This window comes from Leucoraja erinacea, chromosome 1 (assembly GCF_028641065.1).
Source record: "Leucoraja erinacea ecotype New England chromosome 1, Leri_hhj_1, whole genome shotgun sequence".
Classification (NCBI taxonomy): domain Eukaryota; kingdom Metazoa; phylum Chordata; class Chondrichthyes; order Rajiformes; family Rajidae; genus Leucoraja; species Leucoraja erinaceus.
The window spans coordinates 82,813,970-82,839,374 of NC_073377.1; the positions used below are offsets into that span (position 1 = coordinate 82,813,970).

Below are 25,405 nucleotides of genomic sequence, written 5' to 3' on the forward strand. Positions count from 1 at the left end.
TTGAGGATTTTCTGCACTCTGTCCGTGACATCCTGGATCCTGGCACCGGGAAGGCAGCACACCATCCTCGCATCCCGTCTGTTGCCGCAGAAACCCCTGTCCGTACCTCTCACGATGGAGTCTCCCACTACAATGGCCTTGCCTGCCTTAGGCCTTTTTGGTTTTGGCTCAACAGCCCTATTCGCATCACAGGCCAGTCCGCCGCTCACGTCTTGTGTCCCAACAGCTTCTAAGCGGATGAACCTGTTTACAAGAGGTACACCACCCGGGGGCGGTGGCATTCCATGCTTCCCTCCCTTTCTCACTGTCTCCCACCTTCTCTCTTCCAGTACCTTAGGTGTAACAATCGTACTGTAGGACTTGTCGAGGAACGACTCCGTTTCTCGTACGAACCGGAGGTCGTCCACTTGCTCCTCCAGTTCCCCAACACGGCCCTTCAGGAGCTCCACCTGGATGCACTTCTCACATTTGTAGCAGCCAGAGGCACCAGCGGTGTCCTTGACCTCCCACATACTGCAAGCATCGCACTGAATCAGCTTGCCTGACATCTCCTTCTTTCGTCTCTCCCTCTCAAGCGTATTGCGTGCTCTCCTCTCCTCAGCCTCCTCGCCGAAGACTCTCGAGCCAAAGACTCACACTTTACTCACAGGGCACTAAAGTGACGAGTGGAAAGGATTGGGGATGTAAAACGATGTGCAAAGATTGGGGATGGGGGGAGGGGAGTCAGTCTACCCCACGACAGAAGGGGAGGAGTTGTACAGTTTGAGAAGTACAGTACAGAGAAGAAGGATCTCCTAAGGCGTTCTGTCCTACATATTGATGAAACACTCAGGTTGACCTGTGTGTCATGGAAGGAGGTGAGTTGTATTGTCCAGGATGCTCCCCAGTTTGAGGAGCGTCCTCCCCTCCAATGAATCCAACTCCATCCCCAGGATGGAACCAGCTTTCCTGATGAGTTTATTGATCCTATTGACATCCGCGGCCTTCGCCCTGCTGCCCCAGCACACGACAGCAAAGAAGATGGCACTGGCTACCACGGATTAGTCGAACATCTGTAGCATGTTACTGCAGACGTTGAAGGAGCGGAGCCTTCTCAAAACGTACAGCCGGCTCTGTCCCTTCTTGTACAGGGCCTCTGCGTCCCTGGACCAGGCCAGTTTACTGTCCAAGTAAACTCCAAGGTATTTGTATTTGCTGGTAAACTACACATCCACACACACTGAGACAGGGGACATGGGTGTTCCTCAATGTTCCCTCTAAGGTGTGTGCGCTCACAAGTTTTGAAACCAGCGCACAAAGAAAATTTATGTGCACACAAAGTATTTAGAAATATGGGGGGGGGGGGGGGGGGGGGGGGGGGGGGGGGGGGGGGGGGGGGGGGGGGGGGGGGGGATATCCATAAAACATTTATCCGCTATAAATGATGATAGTGGAGAGATTTTATGGCGGATACTTTTTTTCTGAATTTCAAAATCGGCGGCCTGATCCGGCACCGGGGACAGCTGCAACCCGCCCTGGCTCTGGGCGCTGCATCCGTACCCGCGCTTCATCCAGGACAGGGCCAGGGCTGCGCTGCTGGCAGTAAATGGAAAGGACTGGACCTGGGAGAAGAGGGAGACGGAGGTGGGGAGGGAGGGGGTGGGGAAAAGGGAGAGTGGGGTGGAGAGGGAATGGGGAAAGGGAAGGAGTCGGAGGGGAGATGGGAGGAGAGGAGGTGACGGGGAGAGGGGGGGCAGAAGGGAAGGGGAAGAGAGATGGGTGGAGAGGTGGAGGAGAGAGGGGAGAATAGAGGAGGGGGGAGGGGAGGAGAGACGGGGAGAGGTGGAGGAGAGATGCAGAGGAGAGAGGGGGAGGAGAGAGGGGGAGGAGAGAGGGGGGGGAGGATAGAGGAGGAAGAGACGGGGATGACTTGTTACAGTTAAAATAAAGAACTGTTTCATTTGAAAAACTAAAGCATTCAAGTCTGTATGTCCTAGACACTACAATGTTACATAAATGAAGTAATCAATAATTATTGTATAATACAGTATATAATTTATACTTATTTGTAAAAATCTCATAATCATATTGACTTTATTGTACAGTTTACGAAGATCCATTTCAAATTCTGTAACCGGTTTATTGAGTTTTTATTGAAAAAAAATTTGATTCACCGTGTCAAATTCAAAGGATGCAAAGGATGTGAAGTGCAAAAGAACTGCAAGCTGGTTTCAAGTTGAATGGCTTAACAAAATAGTAAAAACTGCTACACCAAAAGCTCATGAGGTCATATATTTGCACAAGAATTCAGTGCGCACACACATTTGTAACAGCATAAAAATTGCACAATACAAGATTTCTGTGCACACGAACTACTAAAAATTAGAGGGAACATTGGTGTTCCTCCTCCTAAAGTCCACCACTAACTCCTTAGTTTTGTCAGTGTTGATCTGCAGATGATTCAGCCCACACCACTCAACAAAGTCGTTGACTACCCCTCTGTATTTAGCTTCCCTCCGCTCACTGATGCAGCCCACAATTGCAGAGGCATCTGAAAACTTCTGCAGGTGGCAAGAGTTATATCTGAAGTCCGAGGTGTAGATGGTGAACAGGAAGGAAGAGAGGCCAGTCCCCTGTGGGGCCCCTGTGTTGTTCACTACCATGTCCGAGACACAGCTCTGTAGCCTGACATATTGTGGTCATCCAGTCAGGTAGTTGGTGATCCAGGACACCAATGGAGCATCCACCCACATTTTTGTCAGTTTGCTCCCCAGCAGTGCAGGCCGGATCATGTTAAAAGCACTGGAGAAGAAAAAAAAACATGACTCTCACAATGTTTCCTGGCTTATCCAGGTGAGCATAGGAATGATGGAGCAGGTGGATGATGACATCCTCAACCCCCATCTTTGTTTGGTAAGCAAACTGCAGGGTGTCCAGGTAGGGTTTAACTCAGAGTTGCAAGTGAGTTAGCACCAGCCTCTCCAGGGACTTCATGATGTGTGAAGTCAGAGTCTGTAGTCATTGGAGGAGCTGGGGCGTGTCCTCTTTGGCAGGATGTCTTCCACATCACAGGAACCCTCTCCAGGCTCAGGTTGAAGATATGCTGGAGTACGCCGCACAACTGGCTGGCACATGCCTTGGGTACCCTAGGGCTGACACCATCGGGACCCGTGGCTTTGCCTGGGCGGAGTCTGCTCAGCTCTTTCCTCACCTGCTCAGCCTTGATGGTCAGGCACGAGGGTGGCGTGGAAGCGTATGCGTGCAGTTAACGGGAAAGAGAGTGTAGGCAAGGTCACGTTTCAACTAACAGGGCAGGAGGATACACCCCCACCCACCAAATTCTTAAAGGATTGTACAGGCTAGATGCAGGAAAAATGTTCCTGATGTTGGGGAGTCCAGAACCAGGCGTCAGAGTTTAAGAATAAAGGGTAGGCCATTTAGGACTGAGATGAGGAAAAACGTTTTCACCCAGAGAGTTGTGAATCTGTGGAATTCTCTGTCACGGAAGGCAGCGAAGGCCAATTCACTGGATGTTTTCAGGAGAGAGTTAGATTTAGCTCTTAGAGCTAGAGCAATCATGGGATATGGGGGAAAAGTAGGAACGGGGTACTGACTTTAGATGATCAGCCATGATTATATTGACTGGCGGTGCTGGCTCGACGGGTCGAATGGCCCCTATGTTTCCCTTATCCCTAACCAGTCTAAAGAAGGGTCTCGACCCGAAACGTCACCAATCCCTTCTCTCCAGAGATGAGACCTGACACGCTGATTTACTCCAGCTTTTGGTGTCTATCTTCACACATCCTTCATGTTGTTCAGGACTTTGCCAGGTCTGCGGGACTCCTATTGATCTTTGCCTGGAGATCCTGTGAGCCGATCAGTGCCCTACAGACCAACCCCCTCCCCTCCTACACATGATCCAGACCCCGGGAAATGGGCAACAGCGCTGGGGAGACGCCGGGAGCTTAGGGGGAATAGTGTGGGAAGGAACTGCAGATGTTGGTTTCCACCGAAGATAAACAAAAAAGGGGTAACTCCGCGGGTCAGGAAACATCTCTGAAGAAAAGGAATATGTGGCGTTTCGGGTCGAGGCCCTGCTTCTTGATGAAGGGTCTCAACCAGAAACGTCACCTATTCCTTTTCAACAGAGATACTGCCTGACCCGCTGAGTCAATAAAGAGCAACGAGCTTGTTTCGCACTAAATGTGGATAAACAAGCCTTCTTGCTAACCTCCAAAGTTTTTTTGCGGCGGGAAAGCAAAGCTCTGTTTTGCCCTGATAGTCCCCAACATTAGAACAAAAACAGATCAATAAATTGGCAGTGTTTAAGAGGGAACTGCAGATGCTGGAGAATCGAAGGTTACACAAAAAAGCTGGAGAAACTCAGCGGGTGCAGCAGCATCTATGGAGCGAAGGAAATAGGCAACGCCTATTTCCTTCGCTCCATAGATGCTGCTGCACCCGCTGAGTTTCTCCAGCTTTTTTGTGTAACCTTCAATAAGTTGGCATCTGCAGTTCCTCAATAAAGTGAGTGTCTTCGTTCCCCGCCGTCGCTCGGAGCGCCTGTGGGACGGGGACGGGGACGGGGAGGGAGGCGGAGCTGAATGTCTCCCCCGGCAGGTGACTCTCTCGGTGCCGGCCTCTCCCCGCATCTTCACATTACAGGACGCGCTTCAACACGTCCCGCCCGGAGCTCCCGATAAAACGACCCACAGCGGCGGCCACGGCTCCGGATTGGCAAATATCAAAGCGCTCGGACCATTGGTATTACACGCAGGAGGACCGACCGCGATGTTATTTATCGGTGCCTTCACGATAAATACGTTTTAAAGGGATAAACAGAGACATAGAACATAGCCGGGACATCCCGTATATAGAACATCCCTGCTGAGCCGATATCGCCATTGCGGTTCCTTGGAAGTCGGGAATATATTGAGGGCGATATTTATTTGAATGTATCAGTGTGTTGGGTATATTGCACTGCCCTGCCCGGCACTGTGAGGCGGCGCTAGAAGGCAGACAGACATGGAGACGGCTTCTCAGCTGCTGCTGAATCTGACGGAGATGCCGGGAGTTGCAGCGACAGCGGGGACCAGGGGCCGGAGCGGCTGCGAGGACGACCAGTGCCGCCAGGCAGCGCGTCCCGCCAAAGGTAGGCAGCTGCTGGCACTAGGGTTGTGAACTATTAGCCGGGACATCCCGTATATTGGGCTAAGTGGGTTTGCCCCATGTGGGACCGCCCTTGACTGCTCCTACCTACTGTTACTACTCGGGTCGAGGGGACTGTCGGGTCGGAGCGCCGCGTCCGGCCCCGCTGTACCCGTCCCGGGGTAGTGAAGCCCATGGAGTGCAGCAGCGGCAGCCGTGGCCCGGCCCGGCCCTCGCTGACCGCCGACACCACCTTCTCACAGCCGACCATCGGTTCATGAGTTGGACGGGGTGCCGGACTGACGGCGCCCGGGCCAAAACTCCTCAGCAGGCTGGGCTTTGTGTGCAGTCCAGCACCCGGGCAAACTCATCGTCTGTTCACCCGGCCACGGCCCAGTCGGTCAACGAATTGCCGTCGGGAATGTGTCCCTTATTTTGACCTTTTGTCCCTTATTTGGGAGTGAGAAAGTTGGCAACCCTAACTGGCACACAATAATGCCCCCCCCCCCCCCCTCCCCGCCGGTATTGTACTTTAAATAGTTGCCTCTTATGTCTCTCTTCACAGACCTCGATCAGACCGTGCGGATATTTCTTTACTGCCTGTTCTTCGCGTTGAGTGTACTGGGGAATGTGCTCATCATCGCCGTCCTGCTGAAGAACAAACGGCTGCGGACTGTAACCAACACCTTCCTGCTCTCGCTGGCGGTCAGCGACCTGATGCTTTGCCTCTTCTGCATGCCCTTCACCCTCATCCCCAACCTACTCAAGAATTTCATCTTCGGGAGTGCTGTCTGCAAAGCTGTCGCCTACTTCATGGGTAACTAGACTCCAAAACAACGCGCGAAACTCCCGGCTGAGGCGTGGCATCTATTGAAAGACGGGGCAGAGCTGCCTTGCTCCAGCACTGTGTGTGTTTTTAGTTTTGCAAAGCCTTTCTACCACAGCACACACACTGGCATCTCACTCAAAATACTTGCGTTGGCTTTTATTTTGACAATGCATTTTGCATTTACACAAATTATTTCAAACAAGTGCTAAAGTCGAGACTGGGCTAAAGCGGGCATTTGGCATTTAGCTAAAGGGGCATCTCAGACATACTTTTACAGGGCTACCGTTTTAAGCATGGGATAGATACAAAAAGCTGGAGTAACTCAGCGGGCCAGGCAGCATCTCTGGAGAAACGGAATAGGTGACGTTTCGGGTCGAGACCCTTCTGAAGGTCTAAAGAAGGCTCTCGCCTATTCCCTTTCTCAAGAGATGCTGCTTGACCCGCTGAGTTACTCTAACATTTTGTGTCTATCTTCGATTTAAACCAGCATCTGCAGTTTTTCCTACACCATTGTAAGCCTGCCTTTCTCCACTGTACCTGTGAGAAATGCTAACGGAATGCTCCTTACTGGATCTGAGTATGTCAGCAACAGGAGGAAAGATAGTGGCCGTTTGCTTGGCTGTTAATGTTTAAACTATGTTAAATATAATCTGCATTTACTCTTATAACCCAGCCTTTGTTTTTCTACTCAGTCATGTTCATGGCTGAGATCATATATTATAATTATCAAAGGTAAAGATTTTGTTCGGTTTCCAAGGGAAAATTGTGTAATAAAATTGCATAATTGTCAAATCTCGATCTAGTTATCTTACTTGTCTACTTATTTTAAAAGCACATTTCCAGAGGTCCACATACAGTACCTCAGACAGGCACGTGGACAGGTGGTGGAATGGGTGATATAGACAATGTGCAAGCAAATGGGATTAGTTTATATTGGATTTGTGGTTGGCATAGACATGGTGGGCCGAAGGACCCGTTCCAATTCTGTTCTATACTATGATCCAGGTGCCTTAGTATGCTTCCAATCCCGAACACTAAATGCATTAAATTACAACACAATGGCTCAGATTGTTAAGATTCTAGTTGATAGAAAATATTATTGGTTTAAATTAATCAGTTGTCACCTGATAGTTAATTGGGACAGAATATGCAATCGATGTATAGATGAAACCTTCAATAAGACCGCCCTACAATCATTCATTCAAATCTGAATTGTTCTCTATTTCCTCTTATTAATAAATAAATACATATAGAATACTGGAAAAATATTGAAAGATGCATATTACATTCATTGATGCAAAACAGCTAACCCTAACAATGGCACAGAAAAACAAGACCCACAAAAAAACGGAAACAGAGCTAGTAAGGCAAAGCCCTAGCTGTGATCAAAGAAATCCATAGTTGTATTTAGATCCATAACCCAAGAAGGGTCTCGACCCGAAACGGCACCTATTCCTTCTATCCAGAGATGTTGCCTGTCCCCTGTGTTACTCCAGCATTTTGTGTCAACCCAATCCCAACGTTCGTTTTGCATTGGGAGATTGTTTTTGAATTGTGGACTATGATAGAGGAAATGCTTTTCATATTTCCAATTTGAATAATTTCTGTTTGTTTCCTAGGTATTTCTGTTAGCGTTTCCACCTTCAGTTTGGTGGCGATTTCTCTGGAGAGGTACAGTGCCATCTGCAAACCACTTAAATCCAGGGTGTGGCAAACCAGGTCTCATGCCTTCAAAGTGATTGCCGCCACTTGGTTGATCTCAGTAACCGTGATGTTACCGTATCCCATCTACAGCAAACTGGTCCCCTTCACCAGGGTCAACAATAGCACCGGTAACATGTGCCGCCTTCTCTGGCCCAACGACATCACCCAGCAGTTCTGGTAATCTCCATACTCATGATGTTCTTATTTAAACGTTTATCAACACCCACCTGGGTTGAAATGAGCTTCAATCTAACGTTATATTATCTTTCACTTTAGGTATATTTTCCTGTTACTGGTTCTCTTCCTGGTCCCCGGAATAGTGATGATGATTGCATATGGATTAATATCCCGTGAGTTGTACAGCGGCATCCAGTTTGAAATGAGCCGGAGAAGGAAGAACCAAGGTAAGTAAGTGCGCAGACTGAGTTGAAAAGGTGCGGCAGTGGGTCTTCACTTTAGCTGCGCTCAGACCATCGTCAGAGATTTCTAAAACCGAATAGAAACCTCGGCGCTCACTGTCCCAGGATCTGTTAAAAACATCATTGTTAATTTGATTAAAAATTGTTGCCATATCTTGATATTTCACTGCAAATTGAAATTCCGTTCATTTAATTGGGCTATAATCGGGGAAAATCTGGTGGCAGTGATGGTCAAAATGATGATTGAAAAATGAATGGCCTCAGCACATAATGAAATATACCTCGTTGCAGTTTAGATAAAAATTTCAGAGAAATTGGTAAAAGTGGAATATACGGAAAAACGACTGTAATCAAACTGAAAATAGCATATATTGAGATGTTGAATCAATAGATTTGACTTCCAGAGTAACTGTGACTTTTTTGGTATTGATGTTGAAATAATTTTGCTAAAAACATTTCAAGGCATTTAATTCTGATAGTTTGACCTGATATTTTACTATAAAACTGAAATTATTTTTCAGAATGAATGAGGCATTATCAAAGCTCAGCCACGGAAATGTAATGCCAAATTCAGTTGATCTTCATTAAAAAGCTTGGGACTATAATAATTTTCTACCAAAGATGCATTTGATTTTCACTCTAAACTTTGATCCTTCTTCATGGATGTATGGAAAATTTCCACTAATAAACTGATCAGCTATTATGAATATAGAAAATACAATCAAATAATGTCCAGAGTAGTTAATTAGATTAGTACAGCAAATCACATGCCCATCGGGTCAGAGTTTATGGGGAGATGGCAGGAGAATGAGGTTAGGAGGGAGACATAGATCAGCCATGATTGAATGGCAGAGTAGACTTGATGAGCCGAATGACCTAATTCTACTCTTATCACTTTTGATCTTATGATTTTGTTCCTGTACTATTGTCCCAGCATCTTTCACCAGCGTAAAACAACAAGTAACTCTAGTGACAACCATTAAAAGTGCAACAGTGAACTTGACATCATCTTCACCATCTGTGGCAGTGGAATCTTTTCATGACTCAGTAGGTAGAAGTCAGCACCGCACATTTGTTGTGGAGATAAAGTCCCAGCCTCATACTGGCAATACCCAAACCCAGTTTGGTGCTCCACCAATCCTGACAACAAAGGTGCTAAATGGAATTTCAAATGGATTTAGAAACATAGAAACATAGAAACATAGAAATTAGGTGCAGGAGTAGGCCATTCGGCCCTTCGAGCCTGCACCGCCATTCAATATGATCATGGCTGATCATCCAACTCAGTATCCCGTACCTGCCTTCTCTCCATACCCTCTGATCCCCTTGGCCACAAGGGCCACATCTAACTCCCTCTTAAATATAGCCAATGAACTGGCCTCAACTACCCTCTGTGGCAGAGAGTTCCAGAGATTCACCACTCTCTGTGTGAAAAAAGTTCTCCTCATCTTGGTTTTAAAGGATTTCCCCCTTATCCTTAAGCTGTGACCCCTTGTCCTGGACTTCCCCAACATCGGGAACAATCTTCCTGCATCTAACCTGTCCAACCCCTTAAGAATTTTGTAAGTTTCTATAAGATCCCCTCTCAATCTTCTAAATTCTAGAGAGTATAAAACAAGTCTATCCAGTCTTTCTTCATAAGACAGTCCTGACATCCCAGGAATCAGTCTGGTGAACCTTCTCTGCACTCCCTCTATGGCAATAATGTCCTTCCTCAGATTTGAAGACCAAAACTGCACGCAATACTCCAGGTGTGGTCTCACCAAGACCCTGTACAACTGCAGTAGAACCTCCCTGCTCCTATACTCAAATCCTCTTGCTATGAAAGCCAACATACCATTCGCTTTCTTTACTGCCTGCTGCACCTGCATGCCTACCTTCAATGACTGGTGTACCATGACACCCAGGTCTCGCTGCATCTCACCCTTTCCCAATTGGCCACCATTTAAATAATAGTCTGCTTTCCCGTTTTTGCCACCAAAATGGATAACCTCACATTTATCCACATTACACTGCATCTGCCAAACATTTGCCCACTCACCCAGCCTATCCAAGTCACCTTGCAGTCTCCTAGCATCCCCCTCACACCTAACACTGCCCCCCAGCTTAGTGTCATCCGCAAACTTGGAGATATTGCCTTCAATTCCCTCATCCAGATCATTAATATATATTGTAAATAGCTGGGGTCCCAGTACTGAGCCTTGCGGTACCCCACTAGTCACTGCCTGCCATTGTGAAAAGGACCCGTTTACTCCTACTCTTTGCTTTCAAATCTGATCATCCATTAAAGCATTGTGGAATATCATCGACAGCAGAAATATACACAATGAATGAATGAATTAATTAATAAGTTTATTGGCTATGTATGTACACATACAAGGAATTTGCCTTGGTGCTCCGCTCGCAAGTAGCAACACGACATACAGTGACAATTAAGAATGACACATAAAACATTAAACATAAATAATAAAACATTCTAGTTTAAACATGTGAGTGAAATAAAATACCAGAGCAAAAGGAGTCTCCAGACTTCTGGTTATTGAGTAGAGCTATTACGCGTGGAAAAAAACTTTTTATGTCTGGCTGTGACGGATTTGACAGTCCGGAGAGAGAAAGTGCTTCAAAGAGTTTGTGGCCAGGGTGAGAGGGGTCAGAGATGATCTTACCCACTCACTTCCTGGCCCTTGCAGTGTACAGTTCGTCAATGGGGGGGAAGGTTGAAGCCAACAACCTTCTCAGCTGATCGGATGAATTGCTGCAGTCTCCGAATGTCGTGCTTGGTGGCTGAGCCAAACCAGACCATGATGGAGAAGGTGAGGACAAACACTACGATGGCCGTATAGAATTGGACCATCATTGCCTGGGGCAGATTGTGCTTCCTCAGCTGCCGCAGGAGGTACATTCCCTGTTGGGCCTTTTTGACTGTGGAGTTGATGGTGGCCTCCCATTTCAGGTCCTTGTAGATGATGGTTCCAAGGAACATAAAATACTCCACAGATGTGACTGTGGTGGTGTTGATGGTGAGTGAGGGGAGGGGAGGGGGAGGAGGAGCTCTCTGAAAGTCTACTATTAATTCCACTGTCATAAGAGCATTGAGCTCCAGGTTGTTACGAAAGCACCAGGATGCTGTATAAAGTACTATTGACACTGAGTCATAAAACTTCATAAGAAGTACTTTAATAAGAATACATCCAGGAACCATATACATAGGTACTGCCAGCTCGAAGTCGTAGCTTAAACTAAAAGCATGGCACCTCGCATTCCACAAGATGGCATGGTGGAAACCCGACATGGATTACGGATCGGGTCAGCAATAGCAAAACCAGACATGGAGTTGAATCAGCAATAGTGATTGATCTACATCCTCCATCTTGGGCTTTTACCTATAAGCTGAATACAAGCATGCAAAGACATAAGTTATAAGAATATAAAGTTAACTACCATCTACAGCAAAGCGGCGGAGGATGCAATATGAGTAATGTCAGTTTTAGTTAGTTAGTCCAGGATCTGCCTCTAGACAAAGTCTCTGTATCTTATCACAGGCTTGCAGACTCGTCCTGCACGTGTTCGGTACAGCCCCACAGCAGTACTCTTTACAGGCGATAAATAAACCAGCACAGGTTTCACAGGAGACTTCTCCACAGGCCTTACAGGAGATTTTACCATCAGCACCTTCACTTCACAGTGGCGTTCCTTCACAGTGGAGAGACAAAATCCTGATCCCAGCACCAGTCACAGTCTGCTGTCACATGACCATCGTTTAAAGTATCGTATCCATCCTCTGTCCAAAACATATCTGGGTCATCTGCACAATCGTATCGAACTTGCTGCGATGGCACCGGCTCATTCACCGGTAGAATATGTCTCCGGTTACGTCTGTAGAGAACTCCATCCGATTGAATCAAATAGGACCTTGGTTCCGGGCACACCTCTTTGACTGTGCCCATACGGTCATATCCTTTCTGGGTCTGTAGTCGGACAGTCTTCCCCTCCGTCAGCGGGTGGAGTGGACAACTGGAATGGTCGTAATACGCCTTTTGCGTCAGTCTTTTATGTTGCAACTGTGCCTGAATTACCTGAGGCTCGTAGACTTGTGGCAGAAGCAGGTGTCTTGACACAGGAAGAGTAGTTCAGGTCTGTCTGGACATTAGTCGCTGGGCTGGCGAACCGAGTGTGGGATCGCATGGAATGTTGCGGAGTTTGAGAAGATCTAAAGATACGTCAGACCCGGCTCTGCTGGACCTTTCCATGACCTCCTTAGTACTGGGGACAGTCCGCTCATCCAGTCCATTCGACTGTGGATACTCTGGGCTGCTGGTGATGTGCTTAAAGTCCCATTGTCTCGCAAAGTCCTTAAAACGCTGGCTCGTGAATTGGCCACCATTATCGGACAAGGGGGAGCGAGGCGTCCCATGAACTGAGAAGTGTCTTGCAAGTTTCTTGATGACGGTTGCAGAAGAGGTTGTGCAGAGCAAGTCGATCTCGAACCACCCGGATTAAGTTACCAGGACCAATTATCGATTGCTGCACCAGTCAAAGATGTCGGTAGCCACGTTGGACCATGGCAGGTCAGGAACAGGGCGTTGCAAAATAAGTTATTTCTGTTGATGCGGCATCATGCTGTTGCACACAGCACAAGACGGTACTTTCTGGCTTATGTAATCTGACATAACAGGCCAGAAAAACATGCTCATTGCTCTTTATATGGTTGCCTAAGCACCAGGATGTCCTCTGTGTATGACGTCAAAGTACTCCTGTTGGAGTGAAGCCGGGATCACTGCCTTGTGGCCCTTCTTGATGACTCAGTTTTCAATGGAAAATTCGTCTCGGACAGGAAAGTTGGGCTGAACAGGAGGCGGAGGCAAATGCTGCTTGCTAGGCCATCCGTGATTGATGACTGAGGTGAGTATCTGCAGGGTGGCATCCTCTGCCATGCGAACCACAAAAGTATCCAGACGGGAAGGACGAATAAAGTCGACTGTGATAACATAAAAAGTGTTAATTTCAGCTGTGTGCTGGGCATTTGTCCTCCTGGGAGCGCGAGATACAGTGTCAGCCACATACATGTGCTTACCCCATTTGTAAATGAGAGTGATGTTGTACTTCCGGAGCTGCAGCATCATTCTTTGCAGCCTCGCAGGAGCAGCGTGTATAGGCTTGTTTAAAATGGTGACCAAAGGCTGGTGGTCAGTCTCTATGGTTAGAGCCTTAGCAAAGATGTAATCGTTGAATTTGACACATGCAAAGACCACTGCCAGCAATTCCTTCTCAATCTGAGCATACCTCGTCTCCGTGTCCGCCATCGTTCTGGAACAATAGGCAAAAGGCTTGCCATCCTGCAGGCATGCAACGCCGAGGCTGTACTGGGATGCGTCGCAGGTCAAAGTGACAGGCTGATTGACATCGAAATAAACCAGGGTAGGGGGGCACGACATCTGTTGTTTGAGTGTGTCACAAGCAAGTTGATGTTGTTCGTGCCACTTCCAGGCAGTGTCTTTGTGAGTAAGCTGCCATAGGGGAGCCAAGAGCCCAGAATTCTCTGCAGGCTGGCAACATCAGTTGGCGCTGACATCTCGCTGACAGCTGCGGTCTTGGAAAGATCTGCCTTGAGGCCGTCACTTGTAGCTCACCTGGTTAACACAGAACCGACACATGTGGTGATTGAATTTCAAGTTCACTTCCCTGGCACACTCAAGCACTTTCTTTAAATTAGCGTCATGCTGTTCCATGTCTTTGCCGATAACAATAATGTCATCTACAATGATTGCACAAGGGAATCAATCAAAGAGCTGTTCCATAGAACGCTGAAATACCTCACTGGCCGAGCTGATACCGAACGGCATCCGCAGGAATCTGTAGCAGCCGAAAGCAGTGCTGAAGGTGGTAAGCATAGATAATGCATGATCCAGGAGGATTTGCCAGAAGGAGCTCTTGGCGTCTAGCACAGAGAATACTGCTGCCTTACCCATGTGGGCAGCTACTTCCTCCACGGTACGCATGGGGTGATGGGGCCTTTTGAGTGCGGGGTTTAGGTCCCTGGGATTGATACGAATGCGAATCTCCTGCTTGTTAGTGGCAGCTAACATTGAAGACACCTAGTCAGTGGGTTGCGAAACAGGTACAATGACTCCCAGTGCTTCCATTCTGTCCAGTTCGGCTTTGACCCGGTCCCACATGGCAATGGGTACACGGTGAGCAGGACGAACCATGGGTCTTACATCTGGGTCTATAGTCATAGAATACGTAATCAGTAGCATACCATGCTCCCTGGTGAAAAGATCATGATAGTCTGTGAGAATACGCTGTGTTGAATCAGGAGCTGGAGTTAGTTGGTGCACAGCCTTGCTGAAGGAAACCAGTCCCATAACTTTGCAGGCATCATAGCCCAAAAGTGGTACGACCTTGATGTCGACGACATAAAACTCCAGCTTCTATGATTGATCTCCTCGATGGCCCTGCAGCTTTACACTACCGACCGGGTTGACTTCACTACCACCATATGCCAAAACGAAGACGAGAGGTTCCAGCTTTTGTAAAGCTTCAGCCATCTCTGAGAGTGTAAAAATCCCATAAAAATAGCAGCCGAAGTCGATCCGAAATTCACTTCTGACACCATGTATAAAGTACTATTGTCATAAAACTTCATAATAAGTACTTTAATAGGAATACATACAGGAACCATACACATAGGTACTGTTGGCTTGAAATTGTGGTTTAAACTAAAAGCATAGCTGCTCGCATTCCACAAGATGGCATGGTGGAAACCCGACATGGATTACAGATTAGCAAAACCAGACATTGATCAATGGTAATTGATCTACAGACGCCAGCTGTGTCACTTCCTGTCTGTAGGCAGATTCCTCCCCATCCTGGATCAGTCCAATCAGCGTCGTGTCGTCCGCAAACTTGAGAAACTTGACAGATAAGTCTGTGGAGGTGCAGTCATTGGTGTAGAGAGGGTAAAGGAGTGGAGAGAGTATGCAGCCTTGCGGTGCTCCTATGCTGACGGTCTGCGGGTCCGAGATGTGCAAGGAATATGCTCGGGAGTGGTGTGCGTGATCCTCGTCGCCGGGATCGGGTGAGCTCTAGAGAGCTTCCCACGGGCTAAATTAAACAGCCAAAAGGAGAAGGCTGTTAAACAGCCAAAAGGAGAAGGTAACAAGAACATTCCCATCCTCAACTAAAGCAAGGCTCGGCTTGTGAATACAAAAGAAAAGGACAGAATATGTACAACCTTGATCAGCCAGAAGTGCCAGGTGGAAGATCCATTTCAGATTCCTCTTGAATCTCCTCCCATCACAGAAGCCAGGCTCCAGACATTGTATCAAGGAACAGCTGAGAGCTCTGAATACAGAAAAGCCTATAGGATCCTACAACATCCCAGCTGTGGTACTGAAAGACTGCACTCCAGAATCAGTTGCAGTCTAGACATAACACAAGCACTTCCAACATGTGGAAAATTGTCCAGATATGTAGGGTTCACAATAAACAGGATAAGTCCAGTGCGGCAAATTACTACCAAATCAATCAATTTACTCTTATTTCTGAGCAAAATGACAGAAGCCATTATTGACAGAATTCTCTTGAGGAAATTACTCCACATTAACTACCTACCAAAATCCATTATCTTTTTTATCAGAAACTTTCAACTTCCAACCTTATCAGGGCCTTCGTACAAACATGTCCCCAGAAGCTGTATTACGGAGATGGGTCAGTGACTGCCCATAATATCAAAGCAACACTTGACCCGTGCTGGAGTGACTCAGCGGGTCAGGCAGTATCTCTGGAGAAGGTGGATGTGATGTTTTTTCGGGCCGGGACTCTTGTTCAGACAAGTTTAGTTTATGATGAGGGAGGGGGTGGGGTATTGGAAGAAAGCTGCAAGTGGGGTGGAGGGAGGACAAGGTCTGACAGGTGATAGGTAGATACAGGTGATTGGTGGGAGGGGGGGTGATTGGCAGATGGTTGAACAAAGGCAAGAGATGAAAAGACAAAGGTGTGAGATAAGGAGAGGAGATGTGCAAATTGTGAAGCCCGAGGTGGAACATAGGTGGAAGGAGAGGGAGGAATGGGGAACGAAGGAGAGGGTGGAATGGGGAACGGGAGAAGTGAATGCATGTCCGGGGGGGGCACAGGAAGGTGGGAGGGAGGTGGGGAGGAGAGGGATGGGAGAGGGTTGTTTGTAGGTTAGTTATCTAAAATTGGAGATTTCAATGTTCATACCATCAGGTTGTAAGTGGAATATGAGGTGCTGTTCCTCCAGTTTGCGTGTGGCCTCACTCTTGCAATGGAAGAGGCCCAAGGTGGAGAGATTAGTTTGGGAACGGAAAGAGGAGTTTAAATGGTTAGCAACTGGGAGATCCAGCAGGTCTGGACCCGATGTGAGGGGGCTGCCGAGAACAAAGAGGGACCCGATGTGGGAGAGCCACTGAGAACAAAGAGGGACCCGGGGGGGTAAGGAGAGAAGAGGGATCTTCTGGACTATATTAAATCCTTTTGTGATTTTGTTGGGGTGGTGGGGGGTGGGGGAAGGGAGTGAAAACTGTGTTTATTGAATTGAATTGAATCCTTTATTTGTCATTAAGGACATACAACATCTCGGATGTCCTAGAATGGAAAGCCTTATTTTGGAAGCAGATCCGGCGGAGATAGCGAAATTGACATTCGGGGATGGCATCGTTGCACGAGGCAGGGTGGGAGGAGGTGCAATTAGAAACATAGAAATTAGGTGCAGGAGTAGGCCATTCGGCCCTTCGAGCCTGCACCGCCATTCATTATGATCATGGCTGATCATCCAACTCAGTATCCCGTACCTGCCTTCTCTCCATACCCCCTGATCCCCTTAGCCACAAGGGCCACATCTAACTCCCTCTTAAATATAGCCAATGAACTGGCCTCAACTACCCTCTGTGGCAGAGAGTTCCAGAGATTCACCACTCTCTGCGTGAAAAAAGTTCTTCTCATCTCGTTTTTAAAGGATTTCCCCTTTATCCTTAAGCTGTGACCCCTTGTCCTGGACTTCCCTAACATCGGGAACAATCTTCCTGCATCTAGCCTGTCCAACCCCTTAAGAATTTTGTAAGTTTCTATAAGATCCCCTCTCAATCTTCTAAATTCTAGAGAGTATAAACCAAGTCTATCCAGTCTTTCTTCATAAGACAGTCCTGACATCCCAGGAATCAGTCTGGTGAACCGTCTCTGCACTCCCTCTATGGCAAGAATGTCCTTCCTCAGATTTGGAGACCAAAACTGTACGCAATACTCCAGGTGTGGTCTCACCAAGACCCTGTACAACTCCAGGTGTGGTCTCACCAAGACCCTGTACACCAAGAGCCTCTCTGCTCCTATACTCAAATCCTTTTGCAATGAAAGCTAACACACCATTCGCTTTCTTTACTGCCTGCTGCACCTGCATGCCTACCTTCAATGACTGGTGTACCATGACACCCAGGTCTCGCTGCATCTCCCCCTTTCCCAATCGCCAACCATTTAGAATTCAGATAACTGTGAGAGTCAAAGAGTTTATGGTAAACATCAGCCATTCTCCTGTAATGGAGACAGAGATCAAGAAAGGGGGAGAGATGCCAGGCAGTTCATGATTTGGAGGACAGCTTGGAAGTTAGTGGTTAAGTTAATGAAATCATTGAGTCCGACATGGGTGAAGGAGGCAGCCCTGATGCAGTCATCGATGTAGTGGAGAAAGAGTTGGGGAATTAGCCAATGTACGTTTGGAACAGCGTCTGTTCGACATAACCAACAAAAAGGCAGGCATAGCTGGGGCCAATGCGAGTGCCAATGGCTGCACCTTCAATTTGAACAAAGTAAGAGGAGTCAAAAGAAAAGTTATTGAGGATGAGGACAGGTTGTGTCAGGCAGAGGAGAGTGTTAGTAGAGGGGAACTGATTGAGATTCTGCCCCCACCTCTCTCACAGCGTTCTGCCGCCACAATCTTACTGGAGAAGGATTCCGATCCCAAAGTAGCTTATCCAAATTCTCCAGAGATGCTGCCTGACCCACTCAGTTACTCCAGCACTTTATGACTTTTTTGGAGACCAGCATCTGCAGTTCCTTATGGTGTAAATGTGACATGGTAAAATTGATATAAATGGGCATTAAGGTAAAGCACATTAGAACTTAGTGACCCAGAGTCAACTGTTTTTAGCTGTTTTGTCATTCCTACCATTATTAAGCTAGTAAAGGTGATGTACACTGGTGATTACACGATACTCAATTCCATTCACAACTCCCCAGTAAATGAAGTAAGCCATGCATTCTCGCAGCAAGATCGAAAAAACATTGAGATGTGGGCTGATAGGTGCCATGAAAATTGCACACAAGAAAGACCTTAATCATCTACCCTTGAAATCCCTTGATAATGATAGTCTCCACCCTTTCAATGTCCTGGAGATTGCAGTTAATCCAAAGGTGAACTGCACCAGCCATATAAATGACAAGAATTGGTCAGAGGCTGGGTATCCTGCAGCAAGTGAGTCACTTATTATTTGAATGGTGGCCGATTAGGAAAGGGGGAGATGTAACGAGACCTGGGTGTCATGGTACACCAGTCATTAAAAGTAGGCATGCAGGTGCAGCAGGCAGTGAAGAAGGCGAATGGTATGTTAGCTTTCATTGCAAAAGGATTTGAGTACAGGAGCAGGGAGGTTCTACTCCAGTTGTACAGGGTCTTGGTGAGACCACACCCGGAGTAATGCGTACAGTTTTGGTCTCCTAATCTGAGGAAGGACATTCTTGCCATAGAGGGAGTACAGAGAAGGTTCACCAGACTGATTCCTGGGATGTCAGCAATTTCATATGAAGAAAGACTGGATAGACTCGGTTTGTACTCGCTAGAATTTAGAAGATTGAGGGGGGATCTTATAGAAACTTACAAAATTCTTAAGGGGTTGGACAGGCTAGATGCAGGAACATTGTTCCCGATGTTGGGGAAGTCCAGAACAAGGGGTCACAGTTTAAGGATAAGGGGGAAATCTTTTAGGACCGAGATGAGGAAAACATTTTTCACACAGAGAGTGGTGAATCTCTGGAATTCTCTGCCACAGAAGGCAGTTGAAGCCAGTTCATTGGCTATATTTAAGAGGGAGTTAGATGTGGTCCTTGTGGCTAAAGGGATCAGGGGGTATGGAGAGAAGGCAGGTACAGGATACTGAGTTGGATGATCAGCCATGATCATATTGAATGGCGGTGCAGGCTCGAAGGGCCAAATGGCCTACTCCTGCGCCTATTTTCTATGTTTCTATGTTTCTTGCCACCCCAAGGCCTTTTCACCATCTACTGGACACAAATCAGGACTTCAATAGAATATTCTCCTGTTACCAGGAGGGGGACAGTGTCAACAATTCCATGAAGCTCATCACCATCCATGATGAAGCAGATTGCTTTGTTGCGTGGTTGGCACCCAATCAGCCACCTCATGCACTCATTCTTCCACTGCTTGTGCAGAGCGAATGTGTACCTTCAACAAACCATGCTGCAGTTACTCACCCAGGACTTACAACAACACTTACAAAACTCACAACCTCTATCACCAGGAAGGGCAATGGTGGCAGGTGTCTAGAAACACCACCACCATGCAGCTTCCCCTCCATGTCACTGACTATCCAGACTCAGAAATAGATTGCAGGCCCATCACTATTGCTGAGTCTTAATCTCAAACTCCCTGCCAATGGGGAAAATAAAATGGGATCTGTGTAACATTTGTGTAAAATGGGTGCTTGATGATCCATGAAGCCCATTCTTTCTATTCAACCGCTTCCAGAAGATCACTTTGCACAAGAGAGCTGAAATTAGGCAAACATCTCATTCCTAGCTCCAAGGAACAAAGTCCTAAACTGCCCAACATCTCCTTATAGGTCAGGCCCTCGTATCCGTGTAACATCCTCGTCAACTTCTCTGCACTCTTTCCAGTGCTTTGAGGCAAATGATGGAAAGCATTGTAGCTGAGCAATCATGTTATTATTTTCCAAATCGGTAGAATCAACATGGGTTTTTGAAAGGGAAATCCTGTTTGATAATTTAATAATGGTTGTTTGATGTTGAGAGAACCTCAAGATGGAGAGTGTTTGGATTTCCAAGCACCATGTAAAAGGTTACTGAACGCAGATATGTTTTGAAGAATGGTCTCGACCTGAAACGCCACCCATTCCTTTCATCCAGAGATGTTGCCTGACCCGTTGAGTTACTCCAGCATTTTGGTTCTATCTTCCGTTTAAACCAGCATCTGCAGTTAAACCAGCATCTACAATAAAAGGTTACTGCATCAGGCACGAGCTCATGGCATTGGTGGTAACATACTAGCATGGCTTGAGAATTGCTTAACCAACAGAAAGCAGAGGGCTGGGACAAATGACTTATTTTTCATGTTTGCATGCTGTAACCAGGGGATCAGTGCTGGAGCCTCAATTATTTACAATCTATACTGGTGACTAAGATGAAGGGACTGAGTATATTTTAGGCAAATGTCCAATGATAGGAGGGAATGCAAACTGGGAGGAAGGATTAAAGAGTCTACCAAGGAACGTAGGAAAGTGAGCTGGCAAAAATCCGTCAGATGTGGTGTAACGGAGAAACATTACATCGATCCAAAAGGAAAGGTTACAGAGACAACGTGAATAGTGTTTAAGGACTACAGATAATGTGATCCTGGTATAAGCAAACAGTGAGTCAGCCTGCAGTTATAGCAAGTAATTGGAAAGACAAATAGTGTTGTTTTTTATTGCCAGAGGGATAGAGTGGAACATTCTGATGCATCTGTCTGCGAGCTGGTAAAACTACGCATGGCATAATGCACATAATGTTATTATCCTTGTTTCCAGGACGGAAATACTCGCATTGCAGGCAGTTCAGGGAAGGTTCAATGGGCTGATCCCTCGAATGTAGACTCTTGCTCCTATTTCTCACATTCTTATATATTTAACAAAATTGGCCATGGTAATTTATCCTGCGTATAAATGAATGGCAGAATCTGGAGAGAAAGAAAGGGACGTGTCTGAATGGGTCTGAAGAAGGGATCCGACCCAAAACTCCACCTATTCCTTTTCTCTCTGACCCACTAGCTTAGTCCAGCATTTCATGTCTATCTTCAATGCTAACCAGCATCTGCAGTTCCTTCCTACACATTTTGTGTACTGCATAAGGTCTTCGTCTACTCTGCTATTCAATCATGGCTGATCTATCTCTCCCTCCTAAACCCATTCTCCTGCCTTCACCCCATAACCCCTGACAAGCGTACCAATCAGGAATCCATCTATCTCTGCCATAAAAATATCCATTGACAATGTAATGCTGAGGCTCTATAAGGCGCTGGTCAGGCCGCATGTGAGCATTTTTGGGCACCATATCTGAGGCGGGAATTGCTGGCTGTGGAGAGGATGCATAGGAGGTTTACAAGAATGATCCCATGAATGAGTGGGTCAACATATCATGGACGTTTGACGACACTGTGCCTGTACTCACTGGAGTTGAGAAGAATGATGGGGGACCTGATTGAAAGGCACAAAGGGCCAAAGGGCCAAATGGCCTACTCCTGCACCTATTTTCAATGTTTCTATGAAATGTACCGAATAGTGAAAGGCTTGGATAGAGTGGATGTGGAGAAGATGTTTCCAATAGTGGGAGAGTCTAGGACTAGAGGACATAGCCCCAGAATTAAAGAACGTTCCTTTAGGAAGGAGATGAGGAGGAATTTATTTTGTCAGAGGGTGGTGAATCTGTGGAATCATTTGCCACAGAAGGTTGTGGAAGCCAAGTCAGTGGATATTTTTAAGGCAGAGATAGATGTTTTATTAGTACGGGTGTCAGGGGAAATGGGGAGAAGGCAGGAGAATGGGGTTGGGGGGGGGGGGGGGGGGGGGGGGGGTGGGATAGATCAGCCAGATCAGTGAATGGCTGCGTAGACTTGATGGGCCAAATGGCCTAGTTCTGCTCCTGTCATTTATCACATTATGACCGTATACTGGCCGACGGGTCACTGGAACTGGTTAAATGGGTAACGGGGAACTCCGGATCATGTGTGAATTTGTCGGTGTTTTATTCACAGAACGGAACAGCAACAGGGGCGCCAGGAATTGTGAGGATGGAGACGGGTGTTACATGCAACACGTCAAACGCAGGAGGACAATGGAGATGCAGGGGTTATCAAGCAGCAGTCGCGCTAAATCGAGCAGAGCAAGAAGCACCAGTTCCACTGCGAACTTAATGGCGAAAAAGCGAGTGATTCGGATGCTGATTGTGATTGTCATCATGTTCTTCATCTGCTGGACTCCGATCTTCTGTGTCAACGCTTGGCGAGCGTTTGACAAGCTGTCCGCCGACAGATTCCTGTCCGGGACGCCCATTTCATTCATCCATCTGCTGTCTTACACATCGGCCTGTGTAAACCCCATCATCTACTGCTTCATGAATAAGCGATTCCGCGTGGCTTGCTTCGCCACTTTTGCCTGCTGTCCCCAGCAGCGTGTCCAGCTGAGAGAAGTGGAGGACGAGGGCCGGACTACCACCGCCTCCCTGTCCAGGAACACCTACACCAACGCCTCGCCCCCCTCCTGACCTGGACGCCACGACCTCAATTATAATGTTCTCGCATTGGCCCCGTCTATTTACACAGATATTCGCCTCGTCCAATTGACCACTATTTATTTCGTTTGCAAGCGATGCGTCGATAATGACACAAGAAGAGAACGACCGTGAAATCTGTTTCAAGAGTCAAGAGAGTTTTATTGTCATATGTCCCGAAACGGAACAATTAAGTTCTTACTTCCCGAGTACTGTAAACACCACTCTGTAAACACGTGACGACAACAAACACGCAAACAGACACCGCTTTCCCTGGACATTATTTGCAGAGAATAAAACGCACTGCACAGTCGAGATTACGTTTAATTATTCTTTCCGATGCATCTCTGTCGCCTGCTTCTTGTGGCCATTCCTCAAACATTGGCGGCAGGAAGAAGACTGGATTGTAAGCAAATGATTAAAACAGTGATTACTTTGCTGGCAATGATTATGTTAGGGGATTAGGGTGTGTGGCAGCCAGTGAGTGGCACGGGCTGAAGTATCTATTTCCGATACGAGACTGACTACGTTGAGTCCGCCAGTTCACCAGGAGCGGATGGGGGCATCTGTCTGCCCTCGCCTGCCCGGTTGGACCCCCCTCTACCTCGCCTCCATCAGCCAGGAGAGACAGCTGAAGCCGATCTCGGCCTGAAACGTCGCCCATTCCTCCTCTCCAGAGTTGCTGGCTATCCCGCTGTTACCCCAGCATTTTGTGTCTATCTTCAGTCTCCGCCACAGTCGTTACAAATGCGTCCGCGCGTTTACTTTGCCAGGATCCACAGTCCGTTGACAGAAGCGGAATCCTTGAATTACGTGTAACCAGATGTCTGTAAGATCGGTGCACCCGTCCAGCCCTCAAAGTCGCCACGCTTGCCCCGCTGCTCTATGTTTGGTTTTCCAATAAACGACAAATGCACATCAGCGTATTCTTGTTTTGATTCCCGCTCACAGCTTGCTGGTGCGCTTCCTGCAGCGTCCTTATACCACCCACACCCACAGGCATGTACCAACCGCAGCTGACCCCATCCCCATTCAGTCCCCACTTGACACCAATACCGCTCAAATGTCGACCTAAACCAAGGCCGAGTCGCAGTAAACCACAAGACAAACCATCCTGGGGTGTACGGTTCAACTAGTAGGAAACCAGTGGATAACACAGAAACAGCTGGTTTAGCACCGGGGTCCAGAGATGCTGCCTGACCTGTTGAGTTACTCAAGCACTTTGTCTCATCCAAACGCTCTCGTTCACAAATTGCGCCGTGATATTTTTTGGACAGCAATCTAAAATGTGGAGGTTTTTGTCAGTGGAGTTAATTCACGTCCCCCCACCGCCCATCACAATCAGTATGTAAAGTAAACAAAATTCATTTTATTTTGTGGAATAGACAATGAAAATGGAAAACAATATGAACACTGGCACCAGTTAGGACATGAATACAGTTTAACCACCTCGACCAAGAGGCAATAGTGTTTAATTGCGACATGTACCGAAAACGGAACCATACAATTCTTACTAATAGCAACGTAACACAATAAACACGATAAACGTTAATACATTTAAAAATACAATATTAGTGCAAACTAATACTATATGCCAACCTCCCCCCCCCCCACCGTACACGTAGAGAGCAGATAAATATAATGCTGATTGACTGATTCCTGATCAGATCTTGGGCTATACCACGAACACCATGGTGGGTCTCCCAGTGGCCCGCCCTGATCGCCGGTGATATGTGAAGGTTGCATCTTCTCTATGCGATTGAAAACGGTTCCTCCACACATCCAATTTGTGGGCACAACACACTGGATGCGACATTAGTGAGTGTTGATCTGCCCACACTGAAATGGCTTCCAGAACTCTGCATAGAGGAGCAGAACATAAAGTCAATCAATTAGTAGCACTGATGTGACTTCAGCACTCTATATAATAACTGTCAATTTCACACAGTGGAAACGTCAGCAGAAAATTACCCATCGTAACCAACATGATTTTAAGTCGTTCATGGGCCATCTCAAGCCAACAGTTGGGCAATTGGGCAAGAAACTGCAAGTGTTGGAATCTTGAGCAAAAACTGCAAGTGCTGGAGGAATGAATGCAGGGTTGGCAGCATCAGCAGAGGGAATTGACAGGCGACAGTTCTGGTTGGGACCCTTCTTCAGACTGATGGAGTGTGGGGTGTGGGGGGGGGTCGAGGAGCACACTGGAAAAGAGCATTGGGGGTGGAGCAAAGCCTGAGAATGATAGGACACGTGAGGATTAGTGAGTAGCAGATCGGTTAAGTAAGTGTTCAAGAAGGAACTGCAGATGTTGGAAGATCGAAGGTACACAAAATTGCTGGAGAAACTCAGCGGATGCAGCAGCATATATGGAGCGAAGGAAATAGGCGACGTTTCGGGCCGAAACCCTTCTTCAGACTCTGTGAGGTAAGTGACTACGTTTAGACGTGAGAAGGAAAAGGCTGACAGCTAAGAAGTGAGGAGCGAAATGTAAAGCTGGAGGGAGGGATACAAGTGGAATGGGCTTGTTACTATGATTCCACTGCCATTCTAAAGCCAAGATAAGCTGTATAGTTTCTAATATAATTTGGTAATAATGAGTCACGGACATGTGATAGTAGAATTAGGCTATTCGGCCCATCAAGTCTACGCCATTCAATCGCAGCTGATCTATCTCTCCCTCTTAGCCCCATTATCCTACCTTCTCCCCATAACTTCTGACAACTGATCAAGAATTCTAGAGTTGAATTATCTCCAG

The 25,405-nt window shown here is 47.0% G+C and overlaps 1 protein-coding gene across 1 annotated transcript; it reads left to right on the forward strand.

Moving 5' to 3' along the window:
• Positions 1-4,601: 4,601 nt before the first annotated feature.
• On the forward strand, positions 4,602-23,571 carry cckar (cholecystokinin A receptor). Its single transcript, XM_055637942.1, has 5 exons — positions 4,602-5,131; positions 5,693-5,944; positions 7,576-7,837; positions 7,937-8,064; positions 22,136-23,571. The coding sequence occupies exons 1-5, from the start codon at positions 5,005-5,007 to the stop codon at positions 22,642-22,644; spliced, it is 1,278 nt and encodes a 425-aa protein (XP_055493917.1). The 5' UTR covers positions 4,602-5,004; the 3' UTR covers positions 22,645-23,571.
• The last annotated feature ends 1,834 nt before the right edge of the window (positions 23,572-25,405 follow it).

Excerpts from the sequence above, each read along its gene's own strand:
- cckar (XM_055637942.1), top strand. The coding sequence starts at position 5,005 with ATGGAGACGGCTTCTCAGCTGCTGCTGAATCTGACGGAGATGCCGGGA. Across the intron at positions 5,132-5,692 it reads GGCAGCGCGTCCCGCCAAAG|ACCTCGATCAGACCGTGCGG; the intron begins GTAGGCAGCTGC and ends CTCTCTTCACAG. Across the intron at positions 5,945-7,575 it reads AGCTGTCGCCTACTTCATGG|GTATTTCTGTTAGCGTTTCC; the intron begins GTAACTAGACTC and ends TTTGTTTCCTAG.